This window comes from Carassius gibelio, chromosome B25 (genome assembly GCF_023724105.1).
Source record: "Carassius gibelio isolate Cgi1373 ecotype wild population from Czech Republic chromosome B25, carGib1.2-hapl.c, whole genome shotgun sequence".
NCBI classification, from domain to species: Eukaryota; Metazoa; Chordata; class Actinopteri; order Cypriniformes; family Cyprinidae; genus Carassius; species Carassius gibelio.
In genome coordinates this window covers 20,769,862-20,797,218 of record NC_068420.1, presented here as the reverse complement: position 1 = coordinate 20,797,218, position 27,357 = coordinate 20,769,862, and the positions used below count along the sequence as shown (strand labels likewise).

At 37.0% G+C, this 27,357-nt stretch overlaps 1 protein-coding gene across 1 annotated transcript; it reads right to left on the bottom strand.

The window, feature by feature from the left end:
- Positions 1 to 15,965: 15,965 nt before the first annotated feature.
- On the bottom strand, positions 15,966 to 27,357 carry LOC128014357 (piggyBac transposable element-derived protein 4). Its single transcript, XM_052597923.1, has 3 exons — positions 27,132 to 27,357; positions 26,079 to 26,162; positions 15,966 to 17,607 (listed from the first exon to the last, which is right to left on the bottom strand). The coding sequence occupies exons 1-3, from the start codon at positions 27,275 to 27,277 to the stop codon at positions 16,008 to 16,010; spliced, it is 1,830 nt and encodes a 609-aa protein (XP_052453883.1). The 5' UTR covers positions 27,278 to 27,357; the 3' UTR covers positions 15,966 to 16,007.

The following is a 27,357-nucleotide window of genomic DNA, read 5'->3' as shown; positions in this document are numbered from 1 at the left end:
AAACAGATGAAAATAATCCCACACTTTATTATGCAGAGTATGCAGGGAGGTAATGCTAAAAACAGGTAGTAGAACAATCCAAATACAATAATATTTAAAGGTTTTTGTAAAATAATTCGGCACAAAAATGCATATTTTTTTCAGCACTTACAAGACAAACCCTTGTACCTTTATGACTGAAACCAGTGGATCTTTTATTTTGGTGGAAAACTACAGTTTCTGTCAAAAACATGTTTTAGTAATGTGTCTCATTTCAAGTTGTGCACATTTGTGCCGTGAAAATGTGTTGCACAGTACGAGCAGGGAACCTTCAACCAGTTGATTTCTAATGGGAACCCCCCCGGACTGTGTCTTCTTTACCGTGTGGAATGCAGAATGAGATTTCTACCGCAGGGCACTCTAAAATGTTAGAACCAGCAGCCTTAGTGTATACAGTGTGGTTGTGCTTCGGGTGATCCTTGAAAGTGTCCCAGCGCTAGGTCCTTTCTGACGCCGTCCCCTCCACTCTCTCCCACTTGTGCACTTTCTGTACCGTCCTGTATAAACATTTACATTTAATCATTTAACAGACGAATTTATCCAAAGTGACTTACAAGTGAGAACAAGAGAAGCAGTCAGGTGTACAAGCGAACAACAACAGTATAGAAGTGCCATGACAAGTCTCAGTTAGTCTAGTACAGAACGCATAGCCAGGTTTTTTTTTATTTTTTATTTTTTTTTTATATGAAAGACAAGAAAAGAAGGAAAAGTGCTAGCATTAGTTGGTTAAGTTCCGGTGAAAAAGATGAGTCTTAAAATGTTTCTTGAAAATGAGTAAAGACTCAGCAGTTCGGATTGAGATTGGGAGGTCATTCCACCAGCTGGACACAGGCCAGGAAAAGGTCCGTGAGAGTGATTTTGAACCTCTTTGGGATGGCACCACAAGGCGTCGTCACTTGCAGAGTGCAAACTTCTGGAGGGAACATAAGATTTAACCAATGAGTTTAGGTATGTCCACAATGTTTCACAATAACTTTGATATTGTGAAATATATTTAACTGAAAACTGAATGCAAAATAAATCACACAATATTTTCACTTTACAGTTCAGTAACAGTGAGGTTGGAAACAAAGTGGACAACACTATTCATTAAACACTTATTTAATGTATTCAGATGAAAATTTACAATATTAACAAATTATTCACAAGCAGTGTTTTCAGAGCCCCCAGTTACACTGTTTTAATCAAAACACTAGTAATACAGTGTAGTAAAACAAATAAAATCTAATTCAGTAAATTTTTAATAAACTAAGTACAATCAAAACCTATCACAAAAGTTCAAAGCATCTCTAGCAGAAGTGACAGTGCAATGTAGCAGATGAACAATTTCTTACCAATGTTTCAAGAACAAGCTGGATCCTCGATGACTCTACAAGGGGAAAGAAGAAAGAGTTTACTGAAAAGTTCTTTAAAAGCAGGATTTCATATTATACCATTTCTTTAAACCACTGGTTCTCAAACTTTTTATACCAAGTACCACTTCAGAAAATATTTGTTATTAAATATTAAGTTGCACCATAATGACCAACATTACATTTCAGCAGCGTAGTAGACCAAACTATTCAGCTACAGGTCTACAGTTAAAAAATGAGGCAGTTTTATTCTAATAAGATTATTTATTGTTGTCAGACACTTTACCATGTTTGAACATTAACACTACAACTGTGCTTACATACACAGGTAAATAAAAAAAAAGTTTAAATTAAAATGTAATTTTAAATGTAATTATGTAACAAAAGTCACAAAACTTTACTGTACTTTAACTCTAACATACTTAAATGTGCAAAAAAAAAAAAAGTACTCAAAGATTAAGTTAAAATGTATTAACCCTCATGTGGTGTTCGGGTCAATTTGACCCGGAGAAGATTTTCTTTTTCCCGAAAATAATAGTTAATGTTATCGCTTTGGACTGAAACTTAGTGACTTTGTTCCCAAAGGGTATAACTACAATTAAAAAAAAATTGGGAAATTTTCTTACTTTTTTTGTGGGGGTTTTGTTACCTTGTTACACTTGTGGTGTTCCCGGTCAAAAATGACCGGCCTATAAAAAATAGCTCATAAATCACTCATTATACCATATTTTCGCCCAATCTTGGATTCAATCTTTTTGTCAACTTGTTCTCTTTCAATTAGGACTGGTTTTATATTTCTGTTTGCATCTGATTAATCGTGGGCCTCATTTATCTGAGAGTAGGCATCTCGTTTTTTGAGTAAAAAACAAATAATTTATGAGTAAATTTGGAAATATGAAAAAAAAATATGAAAAAAATGGCTACTGTTGATCACACTAGTCTACTCTAATGTTTCACCAGGAATTTTGTTTTGAAACTTTTGTTTTGTAAAAAATATGGCACATAGTCACACTTGTGGTGTTCCCGGTCAAAAATGACCGGCCTATAAAAAATAGCTTAGAAATCACTCATTATACCATATTTTCACCCAATCTTGGATTCAATCTTTTTGTCAACTTGTTCTCTTTCAATTAGGACTGGTTTTATATTTCTGTTTGCATCTGATTAATCGTGGGCCTCATTTATCTGAGAGTAGGCATGGTCAAAAATGGTCACAATGGCCGACCATTGAAAGTGAATGGGAGAGACTGAAAATAACAGAACAATTTAGTTTTCAGGAGCATGTTCATTATTTTCATGTACACATATGTGCATATGTGCTTGCAAACATCGAGCCCTTGGACCTGCGCATGTATCGATACATTTATACACACGCTACCCAGACACACACACGTTAAAACACACAAACTTTTTTGAGTATTACACAAGGAAAACCTTCAGGAGGAGGCTGTTCCTAGAAGAGCTGGGAAAATCCATGGTGAGCCCCCTGATACAGAGGCGCCAAAATATACCCAGAGCACTGCCCTCTGCTACATTGGTGAGAGACATACAAACACCAAAACCAGGTCCTTCAGCTGGCACAGGCAAAGGAGAGAAACGAAAGAGATGCACTTTGTGTGCCCCAAAAGATGTGAAAACAGGCACTGTCTGTTTCAAATGCAGAGTGCACATTTGCAAGGCACATACATTATACTGTTGTCAGTCATGTGCATAAGTGACACAAAATGACCATTTGCAAGTTACCTTAAAAATGCTTTTGTTAGTCACTTGCATGAGTTCACACAGAGACCGTCACAGTTTCTTATTTTGGTTAGTTCATAATTTGGAAAACTGAAAGAAAATGAACAGTATTTGATTTGTATTCTCTATATGACAGCGTTAATGTGTTTATTTTTTGTATGTCACTATGGTCAGTATTGTCATGGAACAGCACAAGTGTTACTGTGCACCCCTTTTCTGAAAAATTAAAGCATTTCAAAATACAAGCCCTGTGTTTTGTAATCTTCTACATTCACTTTCAATGGTCGGCCATTTTTGACCGGGAACATCACAAGTGTGACTTTGTGCCATTTTGTACAAAATAAAAGCATTTAAAAAAAAATTCCTGGTTAAACATTAAAGTAGGCTAGTGTGATCAACAGATGAAACTTTTTTTCACCTTTTTCACAATATTGACAAAATTATTAACAAATAATGCTTTTTTCACTCAAAAACTGAGGTGCATAAGCTCGGATAAATGACTCCTAAAATTAAATAGTTTGAAAATTAAATGCAAAACCAGTCCTAATTGAAAGATAACAAGTTGACAAAAAGATTGAATCCAAGATTGGGTGAAAATATGGTATAATGAGTGATTTCTAAGCTATTTTTTATAGGCCGGTCATTTTTGACCGGGAACACCACAAGTGTGACTTTGTGCATTATTTTTTACAAAACAAAAGTTTCAAAACAAAATTCCTGGTGAAACATTAGAGTAGATTAGTGTGATCAACAGTAGCCATTTTTTCCATAATTTTTTTTCATATTTCCAAATTTACTCATAAATTATTTGTTTTTTACTCAAAAAATGAGATGCCTACTCTCAGATAAATGAGGCCCACGATTAATCAGATGCAAACAGAAATATAAAACCAGTCCTAATTGAAAGAGAACAAGTTGACAAAAAGATTGAATCCAAGATTGGGTGAAAATATGGTATAATGAGTGATTTCTAAGCTATTTTTTATAGGCCGGTCATTTTTGACCGGGAACACCACAAGTGTGACTATGTGCCATATTTTTTACAAAACAAAAGTTTCAAAACAAAATTCCTGGTGAAACATTGGAGTAGACTAGTGTGATCAACAGTAGCCATTTTTTTCATAATTTTTTTTCATATTTCCAAATTTACTCATAAATTATTTGTTTTTTTACTCAAAAAATGAGATGCCTACTCTCAGATAAATGAGGCCCCACGATTAATCAGATGCAAACAGAAATATAAAACCAGTCCTAATTGAAAGAGAACAAGTTGACAAAAAGATTGAATCCAAGATTGGGTGAAAATATGGTATAATGAGTGATTTATAAGCTTTTTTTTATGGGCCGGTCATTTTTGACCGGGAACACCACAGGTGTTATTGGGTTTTGAACACCACATGAGGGTTAACATTAATTAGTTTAATTTAGTGATTCACCTGCATAACAACTAGAGGGGGCCTGACACTTTGAGAACCATAGCTTTAAACAATCCTTTTATTTATTTATTCATTTTCATTAATTCATTAAAATTATATTATTTAAATACCGACATTTGCACTTATATGTTTCAGAAAACACTTTGAAACTATTATAAGAATACAAACATATATAACACACCTAATGCATGGGATACATATCAGGAAAATATGGGAAAATCTCTAAACCATCTCTAAATCTCTCTTACCAGCAACACATTAGGTGAGCACCTAACTTGATCAGCTGTGATAAAGCAATGCAAAAATAGACACACGGGTATTTATTTATCTGCAGGTTACATGTCCTTTAAACTACCCATTTGTAAACTCTGGTAATACTTTACTATTTTCAAAAGATAATAAAGATAACGTTAGCGATTTTCTTACCTCATTTTGACAGGATGTTTTCAGGACCTCGCAGAACACCTGACCCTTCTTGTGTTCACGGTTTTTGTTCTCCATTGACATGTCACGACTCAAATTCGCTCAAAATAAATAAAAAATGTACAGGCAAATATGATGAAATAATTCGGGACCGATAGAGCAGTCAGTTATAACGAGCAGCAGCTCACAGTTAGCCGCCTCACTCACAGAAAGACAACAATAACGGTCATATTTTTAAATGTAGAAAGGCGCGAACCGATTCATTGTCCAGTTTCCTGAATGACAGCCAGATTAACCAATCATGATAGAAGTAATAAAATAAAACTACCAATGGGAGTTGTTTCAGTGTGATAAAGCAGCGAAATGTATATAGTTTTATTGTTGTTAATGATGATAATATTTAACATATACCTTTAGATTTTAGAATAGGTATCATGACTAAAATATTTTAAAATGCTATTAAAATAATTAATTTAAATAATTTAATATAAATAATTTAAAAGCTTGTTAACCTTTTTCTACCATTTAGCATTAAACATTTTTAACGTTGTTTCATTAAAACAACTGACCTTATTTCAGCCATATTTCAATGTTGAAAGTTGGTCATGTGCTGGAAGTTTTTCAACAGTTCATCTTTAAACGTTGAATCAACGTTGTTTCAACGCTGAAAGCACAACTGACCTTTTTTCAACCATATTTCAACATTGAAAGTTGGTCATGTGCTGGATGTTTTTCAACCATTCAGCTTTAAACGTTGAATCAACGTTGTTTCAACGTTGAAACCACAACTGACCTTATTTCAACCATATTTCAACATTGAAAGTTGGTCATGTGCTGGATGTTTTTCAACCATTCAGCTTTAAACGTTGAATCAACGTTGTTTCAACGTTGAAACCACAACTGACCTTATTTCAACCATATTTCAACGTTGAAGGTCGGTCATGTGCCGGCTGGGGAGCGTCATCTTTTTCTACCAGTTGTGGACCGGCAGCCACAGTATCACTTGTGATCGCACATGCAGCCTAGTCGTTTTTTTTCCAACCCGCGGGTCCCGCTTTTATAAAAATATCTGGCCCGCCCCAGCCCACAAATAAAGTAACATTTCTTTACCCACCATGACCCGCGCATCAAGGACCTCACAGAAGATACGTTGCTACTTAGAACTTTGTATTGTAACCTTATCAAAGAACCTAAAAAATATGAAAATATACATTCCAAATATTTAATATAGGCTATATGAAATTGCACTACTGATGGTTCGTCCGTGAACGAATCTTTTAGGTGAACGGATAGTTCTCATTCACGTGATCCACTGATTAATATTTCTCATTCACTGAAGTTCCTCCCTCCACAGCAGGGCATGCGCACATTGCGCAGCTCGTGAACAGCTCCAGTGTTGCCAGATGCACGATAATTATCGTATTTGTTCGATAATTTTTACCTCTGCACGATGTACGATCTATAATGAAAAAAATCCTGTAATGTAAGATAATTTCAGAATTTTATGAAAATTTAAATTATGGTAGTTGTGGTCATAGGTCTTCTTTTCTCATACACGAAATCGGCTCATTACAGAAACTAAATGCGTTCGTGTGCACTAAATGCATTCAAGTGCCCTGTTTTAAAGCCAACGAGCACTAGTTGCGGTCCATGACAGCAAGAACCCCTTCAACATCCGGCAACACGCAGGATTCCGGTGACAGCGGCCAGATGTTAAACTGCACCACGCAGCAACAGCTAAATTCCTTCTTCACTTGACGCGACGAAGCAAGTTTTAAAAATCATTTAATATGTTTTAATATGCTCCGTGACGCAGACAGCCACTGAAAATAATGGGATATTAATTTGTCTCACTGCTTCCGTCCAACAATACGCCTTGTTATCTATTGTGGTAATTTGCAGGTCGTGTCAAAATGTTGTTGGTTTAGATTTTTTTTTTTTTTTTTTTTTGACTCGTGTACGATAATTTTCTTCAAAATACGATAATTTTGAACTTCTGGTATGATACTTGGACATTTCCAATCTGGCAACGCTGAACAGCTATGTGAACTGTTTCACCGTGTCAAAGAGTTACTCAAGATGTGACGGAGCATGTGAGTTGTTGAATGTAGTGAACCCATATGCCCTTCACTGAATGAGATTGAGAGATCTTCTCATTCGTGAACGAGTTGAATGAACTGACACAGCTCTTTAATGAATGAAATTAATGATTATTAGGGGTGTAACGGTACGAAAAATCAGGGTTCGGTACGTACCTCAGTTTTAAAGTCATGGTTAGGTTCATTTTCGGTACAGTAAGGGAAATAAATGCAAACATTAAACTACAGGTTGTTTATTACTATAAACTTTTTTTTTACAACTTGTTTACACATTTTTAAAATACTTTTTAATAAAATATATATAAAATAAAAAAAAATAATAAGAAATAAAATACCGCTGAAAAGTTCTCCACTAAATAAAATACTCCGTTTCAAACCAATATCATATAATAAAATATAATTAAAAATATAAATAAATAACTATGATTACAGTGCAGCATTACCAATCCAAGCTTGTAAGCCTGCTCATATTTATTATATATATATATATATATATATATATATATATATATATATATATATATATATATATATATATATATATATATCTTTCTCTTTTCCAAAGTGTAAAGTGCAGCGTCAACAGTTTCAGTTTTTAGACCTGCTCAGATTTCGTTATTGCGTTAGACTGATCGGAATTAAGAGCAATTAAAGGTCTATTTAAATGCCGACAAGGAGCTGCGTTTGAATTATAATCGTTTTTTCCTAGTTGTAGTGATGTTCACACTCGTGTGATGTCTTTTGAAACCTTAGGCCGGTGAAACACTGGCATATTGCACCTGTCAAACATAGTCTATATTGCCGTCAATACTGTTGACGGTGTCCTTTAACAGTACGCTTTATATTTATGCTCAACATGATATTGTTGTTGTGAAGACAAGATCCTGGTCTGTCTGCGCCTCGGCGGCCTCCCTCTATGTCACCTAGTAGCCAGCGCCTCGTCAGGCACGGTTCTGGTGTGTAAGGACACAGAAAATGTGAAGCAGCCATCACGCAACTGACACGCACCAGAAACGCCACGCTCACGCCACGCAGCCAGTGTGTCATTGGCCTTAGAATCAGCTGCAGGGCGGGATTTGCTTTGAACGCGGAGACTTCCGCCACTTAATATGTTCGTTTGGAAACACGAAAATGTACCCATGTTCCACACACAAAATATTGCATTCGGTCATTCGGTACACACGTGCACCGTACCGAAAGCCCTGTACCGAAACGGTCCTGTACGAATACAGTTACTGTTACACCCCTAAAGATTATACAGCGTCAGTTAGCCAAGCACATAAATCTTGATCAGCAATCAGCAGATACAAAGCGCAGTTATAGGTGCTGTGCAGATATGTTCATTTTTCATATTTAGAATAAAGAACACAACTCCACATTTAATCCCTGATTAATGTGAATATTATATACATGAACTGTCTGACCAAACAATTAAAATGTTAACAGAAAATCTCATGATTTGTTCAACTGAATAACTTATTTAAACTATTTAATGCAATTATGCACACATTTTAGTAAAGCCAAATCAGATTAGTAAAGCCACTAATGCAGCCATCTCGTTGTAGTGCTTTTTTTGCTGCTTGCGTGAGGAGAAAAAAACACAAACGTCCGTTGCACACACCATCATGACATATGTCTCTTACAAATCTGGAACACAGTCATTGTTTGAAGTATCGATACTAATAAATGGAATCGTGATGTTTTTAATTTCGGAGAATCGCAATACTTTTGAAGTATTGGTGCACTGTGCAACACTAAGCTGGATGGAGACAAAGCTAATGCTATTAAGTGTCTAACATATAGTTGGTTTTGCCCTGCAAGACATTTATGTAAACACAGAAAAGTCTGACAGACAGCAGTTTAACATTACAATTTTTATTAATTAAGTCAATTTTGGGGCTTAAAGAGGTCATATGATGCGATTTTAATTTTTCCTTTCCCTTTGGAAAGTTACAAGCTCTTGGTGTATGAAGAAGATCTGTATAGGGTGGCCATGTGCCATTCATACGGGACACGTCCCCACCAGGATTGTAATTTTTATATTAACAGACAGCTCCTTATTCTTTTGAAATTGCTCTCACGTGTTTGTTCGTTCGTTGGTTTGAATTGAAGCGTCACTCTTAAACGCTCTTTCTTTAAAAATAGAAACTACTTTGTTTGGCCTTCCAAAAGAGAACACCACTAGAAATCATGTTTATATCACGTTTACAATGGGTTTTGACATTATAATGAAATTAACATTATAATGTCAAAATTAAATGTTTATGTCTGGTCGCTTCGGCCGGACAGGGCACTGTGTTAAGAGGCATAAGATTTCAGTCACTCAATAGATAGATTGGATAGCTGGTCAATCAGAGCACAGTTCGCTTTTCAGAACGATGAGCTTTGTAAAAATGAACACGTTTCAAAATGCGAGGAGATGAGTACCTGTAAAGGAGAAACAATAATGTGTTTTTATAACCTTAAACAGCTTAAACATTTCATTACACCAAATACACAAAATAATGTTATTTTTAGAAACGTCATATGGCCCATTTTGCAGACACTTTTGACCAAAGCGATATTCAATTTACAGTAGATACAGTGACATTATACAGTATTGTTCAAAATAATAGCAGTACAATGTGACTAACCAGAATAATCAAGGTTTTTAGTATATTTTTTATTGCTACGTGGCAAACAAGTTACCAGTAGGTTCAGTAGATTCTCAGAAAACAAATGAGACCCAGCATTCATGATATGCACGCTCTTAAGGCTGTGCAATTGGGCAATTAGTTGAATTAGTTGAAAGAGGTGTGTTCAAAAAAATAGCAGTGTGGCATTCAATCACTGAGGTCATCAATTTTGTGAAGAAACAGGTGTGAATCAGGTGGCCCCTATTTAAGGATGAAGCCAACACTTGTTGAACATGCATTTGAAAGCTGAGGAAAATGGGTCGTTCAAGACATTGTTCAGAAGAACAGCGTACTTTGATTAAAAAGTTGATCAGAGAGGGGAAAACCTATAAAGAGGTGCAAAAAATGATAGGCTGTTCAGCTAAAATGATCTCCAATGCCTTAAAATGGAGAGCAAAACCAGAGAGACGTGGAAGAAAACGGAAGACAACCATCAAAATGGATAGAAGAATAACCAGAATGGCAAAGGCTCAGCCAATGATCACCTCCAGGATGATCAAAGACAGTCTGGAGTTACCTGTAAGTACTGTGACAGTTAGAAGACGTCTGTGTGAAGCTAATCTATTTTCAAGAATCCCCCGCAAAGTCCCTCTGTTAAAAAAAAGGCATGTGCAGAAGAGGTTACAATTTGCCAAAGAACACATCAACTGGCCTAAAGAGAAATGGAGGAACATTTTGTGGACTGATGAGAGTAAAATTGTTCTTTTTGGGTCCAAGGGCCACAGGCAGTTTGTGAGACGACCCCCAAACTCTGAATTCAAGCCACAGTACACAGTGAAGACAGTGAAGCATGGAGGTGCAAGCATCATGATATGGGCATGTTTCTCCTACTATGGTGTTGGGCCTATTTATCGCATACCAGGGATCATGGATCAGTTTGCATATGTTAAAATACTTGAAGAGGTCATGTTGCCCTATGCTGAAGAGTTGAAATGGTTGTTTCAACAAGACAATGACCCAAAACACACTAGTAAACGGACAAAGTCTTGGTTCCAAACCAACAAAATTAATGTTATGGAGTGGCCAGCCCAATCTCCAGACCTTAATCCAATTGAGAACTTGTGGGGTGATATCAAAAATGCTGTTTCTGAAGCAAAACCAAGAAATGTGAATGAATTGTGGAATGTTGTTAAAGAATCATGGAGTGGAATAACAGCTGAGAGGTGCCACAAGTTTGTTGACTCCATGCCACACAGATGTCAAGCAGTTTTAAAAAACTGTGGTCATACAACTAAATATTAGTTTAGTGATTCACAGGATTGCTAAATCCCAGAAAAAAAAAAAATGTTTGTACAAAATAGTTTTGAGTTTGTACAGTCAACGGTAGACACTGCTATTTTTTTGAACACACCCCTTTCAACTAATTGCCCAATTGCACAGCCTTAAGAGCGGGCATATCATGAATGCTGGGTCTCATTTGTTTTCTGAGAATCTACTGAACCTACTGGTAACTTGTTTGCCACGTAGCAATAAAAAATATACTAAAAACCTTGATTATTCTGGTTAGTCACATTGTACTGCTATTATTTTGAACAATACTGTATATTTAAGAAAAACACTGTAAAAGCCAATGTAATTCTAAATGTTATGTTGTTAAATGTGTTGATACATCGTCATTTTTTTTCTACAACAAAGTAGGAATAGTTTACTATAAAAAAAAAGCCATCGTTTTGGTTTTAATTTTGGAAGATGGAAAATTGCAGTATTTTATTATATTTAGAAATAACAATATATATACAATATATTTAGAATTACAACAGTCAATTGTAATTGTCTCCTGTAAAATTACAGGAAATTCCTGGCAACTGAGTTTCAGTAAATATACAGTAAAATAAAATAAATTACATCATTTTACTGTAAAAATGCTACTATAATCACAGTAGCACTGCTGTATAAATACAGTACTGTATTGTATTTAAAAAAAAAACAAAAACAAAAAAAAACCGTATATTACTTGTATATCACTTACTGTAAATTAACAGCAATTAGTTGCCATGAATTTCCTGTAAAATCACCGGGTTGAGTTCATATTCTTGGCTATTCTGCTTGTCTGTATGCTTTATTAATAAGGTGTTTACTGAATTTAGTCATCCAGTGTGTAACAAACGTTCGTAGTCATGGGAAGGAGGAGGCAGGAACCGGCGAACATTCAAACAAAACTTGAATAATTCTATATACCTAAAAGAGCGCGACAGCCACTTCTCGTGGACGACTTGCACAAAAAACCAAAACCCAAAATAAAGCCTCTCGTCCAACACTGTCATAAGTTCCTCCTCCGAAGCTCCTGCGGGACTAAATACCGGTGAATGGCGCAGGTGCTCCACCAGCCTCGCTCAGTTCCCTCGGCTCCAGTGTTTTACATTAAGCGTTTTACCATGTCCCAAAACCGTGCCTTAAAGGCTATGTTGCAGGTTAACCATCACTTTCGATTAATGGGTACATAAATCACTCAAGATATGTATATCATTTTTAAAATGTCTCAAAAATGGGCTTAAAGACCTATTTTTTAAGTTTTTGGTATTAACGTTTTTTTTTTACGCAACTCTGTGATGACATCATGTTGGGGAGAGGTCGAGGAAAGGTAGCCTCAGCCTAGTATGATGCAGCGTTCCAGACTACCCGTAACCCATGTTTTTCCAACCTTAAACCCGTGAAAGTGCACTAGAACGACAATCAAACCCGTGACTTCCCACCCGTGAACTCGTGTCTCGTACTAGATCGATGTGCTCCGAGTTCCGAGGTCACACAGCACGCGAAACAACAATGACAGCCCCTACAAATAATACTGCCTGCTGATGCAGTTTATGCAAGTAGTACACGTTGAAAAAATGATTTTAGGTCAATGCAACGTTGCAATAAAATAAATCATCTAGTTACAATTCCTTGCGCTCAGAAAGTTTGGCGTAACTTGCCTGGAGCGGTACAAAGTCGTTAGTAGTGATATGAAACGGTGATTACGAGCTCAAAAACCTGCCTGGAACGCGGCATCAGAACGCGACTGACTGGGATGAGGAAGAGGTGGCAAGAGCCTACATGTATGATGGCCTGCAGCCGTGTAATTTCGATCGAGCCAGCCGTGAGAGGGCAAATGAGGAATTGCCAAGAACTGATGTCCGTCAAAGCCTGTAATGCATGGTCCGAGGAGAATGAGTGGAGTTGGTGAAGTGTCCTGGTGAGTTGCTATCATTTAGCATCGCAGCAATGAGCACTGGAGCTAGTTTACGAGCAGCAGTGCACAATAACGACAGACACACACACACACACCCATATATATATAATTTTATTATTTTTTTTACTGTCAATGAGTAGCACAGAGTGTAAAAAAAAAAAAAAAAAAAAAAAAAATCAATGTTTTCTTTATATCTAAAGGCAGTGATCATGACGTTAGTTCAGATAAGTATCGGTAACCTTTGTCATAGTGTTGTAGTACTGGTAAACTTTGTCTTTTGCATCAAGAAATAGAAGGCATCATGCTAGCTATATGGACGTTTCTAAATCTTAATCAGTGAAAATGTTTTTGCAAACGTAGCCGCGTGTGTGTCGCTGTGTTGGGCAGGTGCTTGTGTGGGCGGTGCCGTCCCATGTAAACTGCATTGGAAAGCTTGTGCTTTAGGGAAGTGAGTGTGTTTGGGTCGCTGTTGGTTGATATCTCTCTATCTGTCTGTCTATCTATCTATATATTTAGTCTATCTATCAATATATATCAATGTATTTACCTATTTATCTATAATCTGAATACTCTCGTCTACCACTCGTCTCTCTCTATAGTCACTCTCAATGCTCTCAAGGCGGGCTTTGGTAAATTCTCTCCCCAACGTGACGTGATGCAATGCATTGTGGGGGAAAGGAGGCCGCTGCAAGAAAGTACCTACTTTTTCGTATTATATTCCGTTTTGTGATACCCAACAACATAAAATACAATGGATAACAGTTTAAATGTGTATTACCAACAAGCAAACTGCAAATTTGTTAAAAAATTAACCTTGCAACACGGCCTTTAAGCATGCACTGACTATTTATCTGAGCTCAAAACAAAACTCTATGAACCGCTCCATCGTGGACTAAGGGAGCTGTATGAACCACTACAAGCGAAACAGGAAGTGCTTGTCTGAACTCAGCTGGTTTTGCGAGAGAACGCACATATCTTTGCGAGAACGCAAAAAAACAAAACAAAAAAAAAAACAAAAAAACAAACAAACAAACAAAAAAAATTATATATATATATATATATATATATATATATATTTTTTTTCCTCCCACCCAAATTTTTTCCACTCACTGTGATTTTTTTTCCCACCACAGTGACCCTTTAGGGGCTCCATACACACACACACGGAGTAATTTTTTTTTCTATAAAAAAAAAACTTTAATGTCCTGGCAGTGACAAATGGCTTGTTTTAGATTTAATTGCATTAACGTTATAAGTTGAGATTTGGCAATGTGATCGAATCACAGACAATAATGCTATTAATCGCAATTTAGAAGAAAAAAATAATCGTAGTCCAGCACTAATAAAAATACATGTGATTGTTAATATTACTACACTACTAATTCACTACATTAGTTTACTTTTCAGATAATAAAGTCACCATTATTTATATAGCACTTTTTACAATGCACATAGTTTCAAAGCATATTTACAGAATTAAACTGGGAAAAAGTGTGTTGAACTAGTATATGGTTCTCCTCTGGCTGGACAAAGCTGGCAGTTTAATTCTAGTCTGCTATGGAGTCAGGCTGTGCAGAGGAGTCATTTGGTTCCTGTGGTCTTGTCGTGATGGTCTTGGTGACCAGGTCTTTGGAGGGGATCTGTCTCTATTAGAGATGTTCCGATACCCTTTTTCTCTTCCTGATACCGATTCCGATACCTGGGCTCAGGGTATCGGCCGATACCGAGTACTGATCCGATACCTGGGTGTGTATCTGTATATACAGCTGTATATACTACTAGCCCTGTGTAAATTGCTAGAATTCTTTTTATGGTGTGCTTCAGACAGATCCCTCAATAAAACATGAACAAATACATGGTGAACTACTGTATTTATTACAGTATTTTTATTATCTAACATGAATTTGACAGTATTATTTATTTTCATATGCAAAAAAGAACTTCAAATGCAGCCAAAAATCTAACACCGCAAACTAAAAAAGGTATTTAAGTTTTACAATATAACTGTATAAAAAACTGCAACAAATAAGTCTAGGAATATAAAAAAAGATCTATTAATCAGATAATCTCTTTACAACAAAACAAGTAAAAAACAAGCAACCATCTAGGCATAATTATTATTATTATAGAGACGTATTATTATTACTGTAGGCTACAACAGTAGCTTTATATATTGTCAATTTACTCATGTAAACCAAACATTTATTTTAATGGGCTGCCATGAAGATCTTTGAGTGTCTGTGTTTATGATATGACAGTATTCTCAAATGAAACGGTAAATTCTCATGAAGTGACGGTTTATGCGTTCGTGTCCTCATGACACACAGCAGAGACTACAAAACAGCGAGCTCTCGCGCATCTGTGCCAGTCACCCACAGAGATGTAGATTTTGCGGGAGTAATATTTAAATAGTATTTTGCAGTTTAATATTCACAGACACTAGTATATATATTCGGCTACTGTCTGGAGCCCTGCGCTTTGACTTACACGGAAGCGACTGAACGCAGCTGCCGGTACTGAATATACTTGAGAGTCTGTAACTACCGGTACTACAGAGACATACTGCTAACCACTGATCTATAATATAGAAGCGGCTTCACTGTCTTTTGGCAGTTTAGAATGTGATGAGTGATCCAGTCATATATAGATCAGGGCTGCTAACGCGTTTTCATTTCTTCTTCGCTGCTCTAAACAGGGGTTGCTTGTGGCAACACAGCACAACTTCCTGTGTTTTCAATGCATTTTGAGCAGCGAAGAAGAACCGTGCAGCAGTTAGGCAAAGCTTGCGGTCATAACTAGGTATTTTTTAAGAAAATGGTATCGGATCGGTATATGGGTTCATGTACTCGCCGATGCCGATGCCAGAATTTGTTGTGGTATCGGAGATATTTCCGATACTAGTATCGGAATCGGAACAACTCTAGTCTCTATACTCCACATTTATTATTAAAGATAATGACCTGCTTCCCAATGGATCTGCCAATATGGAAATTAATCTTCTAACATTTTATTTTAGCTGCACACTTTTATGGAAATTGAAAAAAAAAAAAACGCCACATTAAACGGCACATTTTTCAGCTCCCAGATTTGAATACACCTTTGTGCCATTCCTGGAAACAGTTTCTTTTCAACTGAAGACACAAATAAACGTCACAAGCCTGGCATTTCCAAGGTGTTTGTAGCCTCTTTCCATGCACTGTCTTGCAATGTATACAATTCCGGCGACCGACAGTAGCATTTCTTATGAGATCTGAAGTCAGCTCAGCTCCTGGGATTGGCACATGTTCTGTGTTGGACTGTTTTGGTTCTGCTTTCTTTGACACACCACAGAGCTCTGCAATAAGCTCCTCCATGAACTCTTTGCGAGTCATGTTTCCAATCAGCTCTTTGTGCAACAGGAAAGCATTAGTGGAAGCAATGTCCAAGAAGTGTAGAAAGACTTTTCTGTACCATTTCATGGCTTTGTGCTGTATGGTGTAGAACTGCAACAGCTGATTGGAGAGGTCAACACTCCCCATGTGGTGGTTATATGCAGACACAGGCGCAGGACATGGTAAAATCTTTGTCTTCCATCTATCTTGTACTTTGGCTTTCCTTTTCACACGGTCTCCTGTATAGGCAGCATGTATGGTGGAACAAACAGACACCACTTGCGTGTCCATCCACTTCACACACACAAGAGGCCCGTCCCGAATCCACCTGATGGATCCCATGGTGGAGTCACTGCTAAGTGAATTAGCTGCAGTCTTCGGGAAGTCCTTCCTGTGGTCTCGGTAAATCCCACAAGCACCAAACTTTAGAGCAAACAAGTCTGTGAAGAGCTTTGGACTTGTGTAGAAATCATCCATGTACACATGGTACCCAGAGCCCAAAACTTTACGATCCAGGAGAGACATCACAGCATCATATGAAAGCCCACGGCCTGCAGGAAAACTATTATTGCTCGTGTAAACGGAGAAGTCCACAATATATCCATTTGATGAGTCTGAAAGATCAAAAAACTTGAAGCCCAACTTTGTCATCTTGGTTTTTGAATGCCTTGTCACTTCTGTATTTGCTCTGCATGCCACCAATCTCTCATTTACAATTAAATTTCTTCTAGGATGATAGAAGGCTTTGCACGCAAGACGAATCGTGTCCATGAGGGGTTTGATCCTGAAAACATGGTCATATTCAGCTGTGCCCCTTTTTTTGTCATTTTCCTTGTCTGCGTCTGGGTGACTCATGTGTACATTGGAAATGGTGCGGTATCTGTCCCTTGACATAACTGTGGCAGGGAAAGGCACAGAGAAAATGGTGTCCTGCCGCCAGTAGTCAGCGATGGAGCTCATCTTCACCGCGGCCATGTAGAAAATGAGTCCAATGTAGCTGTAAAGCTCATCAACACTGATATCTGTCCATTTGTACTTGCGGCCTTTTGCAATTGCCCTGGCAGCCTGGGCATTTGTGTTGTGGCACAGGTTTTCCACGGCGCTCTCTGTGAAAAACAGTTTGAAAAGACTCATGGGAGAGTGTGAGTCAGCATCAGACAACTGTGGTCCTGGTTCCCGAGTAGGCAGGAATCTCAGAGTCTGTGGATCCTTGTCAACATCAGTCTCTGCTTTCCATGAAACAATCTTGACCTTTGAATGGTATTTCTTTCTTTTGGAAGGTGTTTTGTCATGATCCTCACATCTATAAAAAATAAATAAAAAAATAAACAAATTAGCAAATGTGAGCATGTTGACAGGATCATAGCCCTACTGGAAAATTAAAGGAGGGGTGAAATGCTATTTCATGCATACTGAGTTTTTTACACTGTTAAAGAGTTGGATTCCCATGCTAAACATGGACAAAGTTTAAAAAATTAAGTTGTATGTTTGAAGGAGTATTTTTGTTCCCAAAATACTCCTTCCGGTTTGTCACAAGTTTCGGAAAGTTTTTTTCGAGTATGGCTCTGTGTGACTTTAGATGGAGCGTAATTTCCTTATATGGGTCCTGAGGCACTTCTGCCGGAAGAGCGCGCGCTCCCGTATAGCGAGGCTGAGCACAGACATTTCACTGATCAGAGCGATTCACTGATCAGAGCGAGAGCGTCGCGAAAAGTCACAAAAGAAGTGTGTTTTTGGTTGCAAGGGCAAGACAACCCTGCACAGATTACCAAAAAAAAAAAAAAAAACAGTATTAAGGGACCAGTGGATGGAGTTTATTTTTACAGAGCATCAACGGAGTTGTGCAAGTGTTTTTGTTTGTTCCCTGCATTTCGAAGATGCTTGTTTTACAAACAAGGCCCAGTTTGACGACGGATTTGCGTATCGTTTATTTCTTAAGGATGATGCAATCCCAACAAGAAAGGGTCACGATCGTGTGTTGGAACCGCAGGCGGTGAGTAAAACTGCTTAAAATATCTCTGCCTCCTAGTTAGTGCGTCCCCTCCCATGCCAGAGACCCGGGTTCGAGCCCAGCTCGGAGCGAGTCGTTGCTGCTGCTGCTTTCGTTCAGTTTCAGCCTCTGGATCTGATTCTGGATCATAAATAAACGGCTGAATCTGACTGTAAGCCATGGTTTGTTTTGGATGATGGGTTTTCCCTCACGGTAATGTCACAGTTTCCACATGCTCTCAACGCAAAAGCCTACTGGCGCTCATGATTCTTTAGCTCCGCCCACATGTCACGCCTCCAGCCGGTCGTGTTTTTCCGGGAAAAATCGGTACAGACTATCTTTCTCTTATGAATATAATAAAACTAAAGACTTTTTGGAGTTATGAAGGATGCAGTACTACTCTATAGGTACTCAAGATTAACAGGATATTGAGTGAAAACGAGCATTTCACCCCCCCTCTTTAATGTAATACCAGCTTAAACTAGTTGCTGATCCAAGCTGTCTATTAGCTGATTATCATTACCATTTTGGACCAGCTTGGCCAGAATAGCACGAGCTCATCCCAGCATCACCAACCTTGTCATGCTCCAGCATGCTTTGGCAAACAAATGTACAAGCTATAGTTTAGAGGTGGAGGCAACCTATGGCACACATGCCAACATATCATTGGCACACAAGCAATAGGGAAAACTGCATACAAACTTGCATATAAATTTTATTAGGGATGCACGATATATCGGCCACCATATCCATATTGGCCGATATGTTAATTTTTCTGTTATCGTTATCGAACCAATAAGAGAATTTGGCCGATATCTTCCAGCCGATAAATTCATCATTTCCTGCGGAGACACTTCAAATGTGCACTATTTACCATGATGGTTTTTAATTGCTTGTGATATCATTGGAAACACTTCAAAAATGAAAATACAGTTAACTGCAAAGTGCAGGGCAAGTCTGTAATATTATAATGACATTATTAGTAAAATAATGGAACAGAATCTTTGTTCGCCCGTGTTTTAGCGCATTGTTAAGGGAAGAGCAAATCCACAACAGATCCACACGACTAAAACAGTTAAGTTTGCTTGTGTATTTGCAGTCTTTTGTGCAATTGTATGCTGTAATATTGCGTTTATTTTATGCATATAAATCAGATTTTTCTCATATAGAATGCGTTTGGTTAAGCTATAGCCTATAGAGGGTTAATAGAGCGTGCCAGTTTGCTTGTGATCATCTTTAGCTCAGTGCACGCAGCTCAAACAGCAGCTTACTACTTTAAGAACTATGATTGAGATTCTCATATATAACATTATAATGAGAACACCATTACAATAAAACTTTATGAATTTGTTTGATTTGGTTTCCGTGTTTCAGCGCATTGTTGCGGGAAAAGCTGAGAGCGCATTCACAACACAAGTTAAACATTCTGATTAGCACGTAACTTCACATGTCCATTTGGTCTTTTTGTAAGTATATACGTTGTAATATTATATTCAGGTTGTATAAATATCTGAATATATGATGCATTTCCCTGTGTTGAATAAGCTGGCAGCACTTCAGTTCACCAGTGTTCATTCAGCTCTTCAGCTTCAGCACACGCAGCTTGAACAGCAATACACAACATTAATAATTATAATTGGGAAAATCATAAACAATATTATAAAAGAGAAAATTACCATAGTAATAAAAAAAGAAAAAAGCTGTATATTATTTGAGTTTTTTTGCGGTGTATCAGCGCATTCAGAGCATGTCCATGACACATCTTAGTATTCGGGTTGTAGCGCGGGTGCATTGCAATATTGGAAATAGGCTACTTCTGTTTTAAACCGTGAAGGAGACCCAGTGGATATCATTCAAGCAACGTCTGACGACACATTAACAGTGCGTAATTCTCTCATAGATGACGAGAGATGAATCTCCTAATTTGTGGTATATATAACTGTTTTAATTTGTTTTTAATATTTCTCTTGTGGCCCAAACATTGCGAAAACAATGAGAAGAAACATTATTTGTGTTGAACAGGTTGTTTTTGAAGGGTTACTGAAGTGTATTTTATATAGGCTATAGGCCTATAATTCATTGTAGGCTATAATAAACCTGTTTAAAAAGACACTTTTAAAAACATTTTCAATGAGTACCCTAAGCTAATAGCCTAATTTGTTATTTTCTTCATAGGCTTATATCCTTATAGGCCGATATCCTTTGTGTATATTAAACTTGTTCAACAGATTACAAATCTCACGGTTCGGATCACATATAGTTCAGCAAGAAAAAAAAAAGAAAAAAAAAAAAGCATTCATTACTTAAAGTGAACCACTTTTTTGATAACACAGCAAATACTACTAGGTTAACTAAGAAAGTTTAAACATGATTTAAGAGGCAAGAGGCCACTAAAATAAGAACAAATAGACAAAATCACAAGCATAGATAAATACAACATGTTACAAATAAAATATGGTTGGTAGTATTCAAATACAGAAATGTAATAAGGAAAATAACACTGCATAGTGTTTAGTGTATAAATAAAATACAGATTTTTATTACAGCTGTTTTGTTGTTTGATGTCCCTTTAAGACCTTATGCACGGATCCAACATAATGATACACATTACATCCCATTTCTTTCTCGGCTGTTTTCATTCACTTGAGACATAACTAGGGATAGGTACCGAAACCCGGTATTAAACTGGCCCTGGGGCTAAATTATGAAAGATCGTAGTTTCATATCGTAGTAATCATATTCCTGATGAATTATTCAAATTCCCTATATCATTTGAGTTAATTATTATGTACAACCCCGTGCCGCTACACATGTAAGGGCGGAAACACAAGCAATCTGTCAAAGCATCTTTCAAAAGTGCATTATGTGTATCGACTGCCTAGCTAGCTTGTCTCTGGTTGCTGCCCCATCTACAACAGGTATGTATGCTAAAATCATCTTGAATCACCATTGTTCACGTCATTTAAAATAAATGTAAAATCTCCCTGGTTTGCTAACCTTAAGTAGAAATTCTGTTGGTTTCTTTTGGGAAAAATGAGAATGACATCAACATATTTTCTACTTGTTTTTAAAATTCCAAATAAGGAAAAATCAGTATGTAAATGTGAACATTTATTTGGCTAACTTAAATGCACAGCACCTCAAGTTAGTTTACAAAATAGCCAATTGCCACATTTTGCAACCTTTTTATTAATATATATATATATATAGTTTTATTTATATATATATATATATATAAAGTTTTATTATTAAGTTATTTTAGTAAAATTTCATGGGCTTAGCCTATATTGCTGGTACTGTTACCTGTACTTTTCTTATCTGAATATTTTCTTATTGTCAATATTGAGGATTTTCTTCCAATAGTTCATGCATCAATGAACAGTGAGAGATCTGCCTGCTACAGTATTTTTCTCTGTGCGTCCGTCTTCAGTGTCTATGGCCTGTGTCAACGGGCGTTAACAGACTTCATGAAATTGTGCAAGTCCAGAACAGAGTGTTGCAATAAGGCCAAAAAAAAATATTATATATATATATATATATATATATATATATATATATATATATATATATATATATATATATATATGCATGTATGTATGTATAAAATGGCCGGTTGCAGATCGCATAAAGGCCAAAGTATTTTTCGTACTGCGCATGTGAGCTCATCGATCCATGCTCATCTGCGTTTTAGTTTATACTTTTGAAAGCTGCGCATACGTAGCTGTGCGCCAGACGCAACGGAGCGCTGAATGTGAAGTGTACCCGGGCTTTAAGTTCGCCCATCCTACACACACATGACTGACCGCTTGCTCACAACAACAGGAGGAGGGGTCAGTGTTACTCTCTACACTGCACTCAGTCTGAGGGATTCCTACTCCTTCAATCATTGAGGACATATGGAAAACAGCGCATACCACATTCAAATCGCGGTATACCTTGTAACCGGTAATCGGCCCATGCCTACTCAAGATAATTACTTGATAATTACCTACTCATGACCTCTTTTTGCAACTTCTTTAATCTAGAGCCCGACCGATATATCGGCCGATATGAGCTTATTGCATTTAAATCGCCATCAGCGTTTATAACGGCCGATGAAACATGAGAAACAGAGTCTCATGCTTCACTCATGTTATGAGTGTTGAATAGTTTGCCCACCAGAGGGAGCTCCGCAGTTGCAGAGAGTCTGCAACTCCACTATAGAAGAAAGCGATCAGCCAAACCACAAGAGATGTACTGTTTTGACGGTTAGTCTGTCGTTCGTCATGTGAGATTATTTAGTTCATACACTGTATATAAAAACGGTGTGGTAGATCTAGCTAACGGTCCTATCATTATCACTTCTAAATATTCTGTAACATCACTTACAGCCGCTAATGCATTGCTATATTAGATTAGCCACAAAGCTAATACCATGTTTATCATTGGAAGAGCGCTAACGTTAATAAGAGGTCAAACTATAACTTTAGCGTTTATCTTATTCTAAATATATCGCAGTGTTTCCCACATAATGACCACGTAAGGGGCCGTTCACATATCGCATTTAAAAACGCGTGGAAAACGCTAGGCGCGCCGCTTTTTCCTTCTCCAAAGCGCTCGGGCAGAAGCGGTCTTGAGGCGTCTGCCTTTGCTAAGCAACCATGACGTGCTCTCTCCGTGAAGACACGGAAATTTCAGCAAAGGATAAATGGATTTGTAGCACTAAAAATCATTCGCAGTAGCTCTGCTACTAAATTCATTTCAAAATGGCAATCCATATACAGCTATGAAAAGCTGTTCCTTCATCTTGAATCAGTTTTCAACGTTGTTACGGGAAAGGATGAAGCTGATTGGTTAGTTCTTGTCACATGACCCGCGGTGCGCTTGCAGCATTCTGAAAAGTTGAGATGTTTTTAACTCGATGCGGTGCATACGCGCCTGGAAAAACGGGTGCGTCGCACCGCGTGGGCGTCGCTTCCCTGCACAAAGAGAAGAGGAGAAGATATACGGGTCCGTTGTGAATGTGTCTGTGAGAGCAAATATAGTGTAGTTACAGTAACTACATTAGGTGCATCAGAAATGATTAATCCAGAGGGGACATGTAAATAAATATGTGCTGAACACGCGCTTTTTTTTCTTTTTTACAGATTGTTTCAAAGCAGCTTTACAGACATAACAGGAAAATGTTGTAATAATATGCTTAAATATAAGTAGGTAATATGTCATACCTATTGCTTGACAAATAATATATATATATTTATCATTTTTGCCTATGTAGGAGATTCCTGTTTATTATAATTCTAATTCTAATGATGACACGAGTAATGATACATGGTGATATTATTAATACACATGCTTATTCTTTCTCTGTCTCTGTCTCTCTTTCTGCCCTATAGATGGCTGAAAAAGGTGAATGCTGTAGCAGCAAAGTGTGGGACTACTTCTGCAAATACTTTAACTTTAGTATTATAATTTATTTACAGTACACACACAGACTGTTAAAACCAGCTTCAACTGGAAGAAAGTAAAAGTGTTAAATGTTTAAAATCAGACTGTTTTTTGATCATTAAAAATATATATATTTTTATGTGCAATTGTTTAGTCATTGAGACCATAATCGAAGGCTTTTTTTTTTTTTAAACATAAATCCCTTCTGGAAAATTATTTATACAGCCCACATACATAGAACAGGCAGATAATTTGCTATTGAATGTTGTGTAAGTGCAGTTTATAGGAAATGGGTCTAATATCCAGTTTATTTTCAAAATATCGGCTTATAAATCGGCTCTTTTCGAGTTAATATCGGCATCGGCCCCCAAAAATCCATATCGGTTGGGCTCTACTTTAATCAATGTAATAAGATGGCATGTGATCTACATGTGATTATTTTTCATCTGTACTTGCTACCCACCAATAGTCTCTTTGGCTGGATGGACTATATGCCTTGGTGTCTTTTAGAATTGTACAAAGTAGCTGTATCATCAAGAAGGAGATTGAGCCTTAGCAGTATTATACGGTGACTTGATAAGGATTTATTAATAAAAATGAACTCAATTTTATCAATTTGCACTAATATTAGTGTTCTAGTTTATATATTGGAGTCACTCAAGTCTTGTTTATAATTGTATGTAGGACTCAGATCGGAACCAAAGAAAAGCTGCCTTCCTTCGGAGATAATCATTTGTGTGATGTAAGAAAATATGTTTACACATTGTTAATGTACTAATGATACTGAATTCATTGAAGACCAGTATGTGTTGGGAAAAAGTTGATCTGTTTAACTATTACAATATATTTATTATTATTATGGCTGCACTTTATTTTACACTAGGTGTACTTACGGTGAACCTACAGTGTACTTATCTAAGAAAGTACTGATAATATAAAGCCTGGTTTCCACCGCTGGAACTTTACCCAGGAACTAGGGACTTGGTACTCGGTGTGTTTCCACTGCAGGCGGGTTAAAAAAAATGCCCCTCAGAAAGTCCCTGCTGGCGAGGTGGTACTTTTTCAAGTATGGGGGCGCGACTTGAGCGCTAAACATCCTGATTGGTTGAGTTCACGCAGCATTGGTTGAGTTCAACCATCATTTATTCAGATCATTTTCAAAATATTACTGTTATTGTGTCATGAAATGTAATTTTAAAAGTATTTCAGGTGAGAATGTAGTTGTTTAAAACTCAAATCTGTGGTTTATTTATAAAGACACAGCGCCTATTTAAAAGATGTGTCTTTAGTGGTTAAACATAACATATCATTCATTTTGGTTAAATCTAACAGATAATCTTTGGTCTTTATTCAGTTTATCTATCTGGATATATACACACACACATCGCTGAACTAAGCACATTTCTGCAGCTGTTATTATGTTTAAATGAAAACGAAAGGAGGCAGTGGTATTTGACATCCTATTTTTTTTTTTTTTTTTTTTTGTGTAAATATACAAAGAGGAAAACTGTGGTGGCCAAGGCGAGCTGACTGATGTTATCAAGTACACTGCTGTTTGCAGATTTACCGGATTTGTGTCGTCACAGACATCACACTCCCGAGTCGAACGCTCGAGAATGCAAGTCCGAAATTTGCGTACTATGTATTTTTTAAATCTGTTTTCTTAACAAGAATCTGTATTCCCAAACCAAAGTTAAAGCTTGTACAACATTGCTTGAATTTATTTCAATAAAAATGTATATATTTTAGATTTGAGCAGACCAGTTACAGTTAGTTTTCTTGATCTGATAATGTAACATAGCAAGTCGTTTTAACTCAAAGTTGAAACCCCAAATGACCATTAGTTTAATAAATTGTGAAGCGTAACTCCTTGAATTGAAACAGAGAGTATCTTTAAGTTGAGGTAACTCACATTTTTAAGGCAGCGGGTGAACTTTCGTTTTTAAGTTTAACCAAATTGAAATGTTTTACAGTGTAGCAATAATAACCGTATGTGTGTTTTCTTAATTTCTCCATTATCGAGAACAGAACCAGAAACGTCTTTCATTATTTAGCCCTGATTAAATTACAGGTTTTGGTACCCATCCCTAGTCGGAAGTGGACCAATTTAGTGAAATTTGGCTTGAAAGGAGTAGCAGCACAATGAAGTTACAAAATGATTTTACAGAAAAAACATTATAGCTTATTATTTGTTTTCTATTTTTTTTATTTTTTATTATTAATATAAAAACTAAAAATGTATTGTAAAACTGAACATTTTTTATTTTTTATTGTGTTTACCATGCTGGGCCTCGTCTTACAACATACAAGCACAATTAAACTGTTAAATGTAAAATGGCAGGTCAGAGCATACTTACTCATTAAGATTCTCGACCGCGTTGAAAACTGAAGTAGGTTTGTGTGTCGTCCTTGTGTGAGGTGCACGTGAAGGCACCACTTTCCTACAGAAAAGTACCAATAGTTGTTAACATGTATTAACTTGGGTTGTCCAAGCCAGCATAAGAGCATGCATAAGTGATTGATAGTTTATAGCAGGGGTATCAACCTCAATTCCTGGAGGACCGGGACCCTGCAGAGTTTAGATTTAACACTTAGTATACACATCTGATCCAACTAATCAAGTCATTCAGGCTCATCTGAAAACTACATGGGAGCAAAACTCTGAAGGGCCCCGGGCTTCAGGCCATTGAGTTTGACACCCCAGGGTTATAGACAATTTTATAGATATTTGCAGTGGAGAGGCAAACTCATCAACAGTGGAAAAGGGATAAAATGTATTCTTGATGCATGAAAATACTTGTTTTTCTTATAAACTCAAAACCATTTTAACAGATCCGCAATTAAAAAACTTGCACTAGACCTGGAGATAAATAATAGGAACTGTGACAAACAAAACGTTGGTCTATTTTCTGTATATAATCAATTTACAGTTTAAAGAAAAGAGTTCACTCGCGTTAAAACTCCTGTTATAGGCTAAATTAATTAATTAATCTACACGATGCACAACGAATCTCTTATTTACATAATTTCCACCCTTAATCGTTATTATAATGAGATGAATTCCGAGCATGTGGAAGTCTGACGGAAGTAAACACCTCTGATTGGCCATCGCTTTCAAACACGCTGTAAACAGAAACCATTTAAAAATCAGAGCACACACACAATTTCTATGTTGGATTCAAAACTTGGTGACAAGTTTGCATCCCTGCTATAAGCAGAGCTCTTGTTAGTAAATTAGAAGTTATTTCACAGTAAAAACCGACCATAATCCATCCAAAACTACGCTACTGCAATATAACCCATACATCCGTTTTTATTTTAAATCTGACAAAACGAGCTTGTAAATGTATTGTGTAAGGAATATGCGACTCTAATAAGTAAGTTAATGTAAATAATAATAAAAAACTCACTCGTCCGATATTGTATCCTCTGCTGGATCAAATCGTTCCTCAAAATGCAAGCATTCATCGTCGTATTCTCCTTCTTCTTCGGAGGAAGGGCTGAGCTCTTCCTCGCTGTCCAGGCTGGTCTGGGTCTCGCGTGCGCACCGGGGCATCCTGATCAACCCAAAATTAGTGATGATGCTCTGCTTTTCGCGTTTTGGCGGTAGGCAAACTGCTTCCCTTTGTTATTTGT

Coding starts and splice junctions, on each gene's coding strand:
- LOC128014357 (XM_052597923.1), bottom strand. CDS start 27,277: ATGCCCCGGTGCGCACGCGAGACCCAGACCAGCCTGGACAGCGAGGAA. Junction 26,163..27,131: donor GAGGATACAATATCGGACGA/GTGAGTTTTTTA, acceptor ACTTTTCTGTAG/GAAAGTGGTGCCTTCACGTG. Junction 17,608..26,078: donor GCGGTCGAGAATCTTAATGA/GTAAGTATGCTC, acceptor TATTTTTTATAG/ATGTGAGGATCATGACAAAA.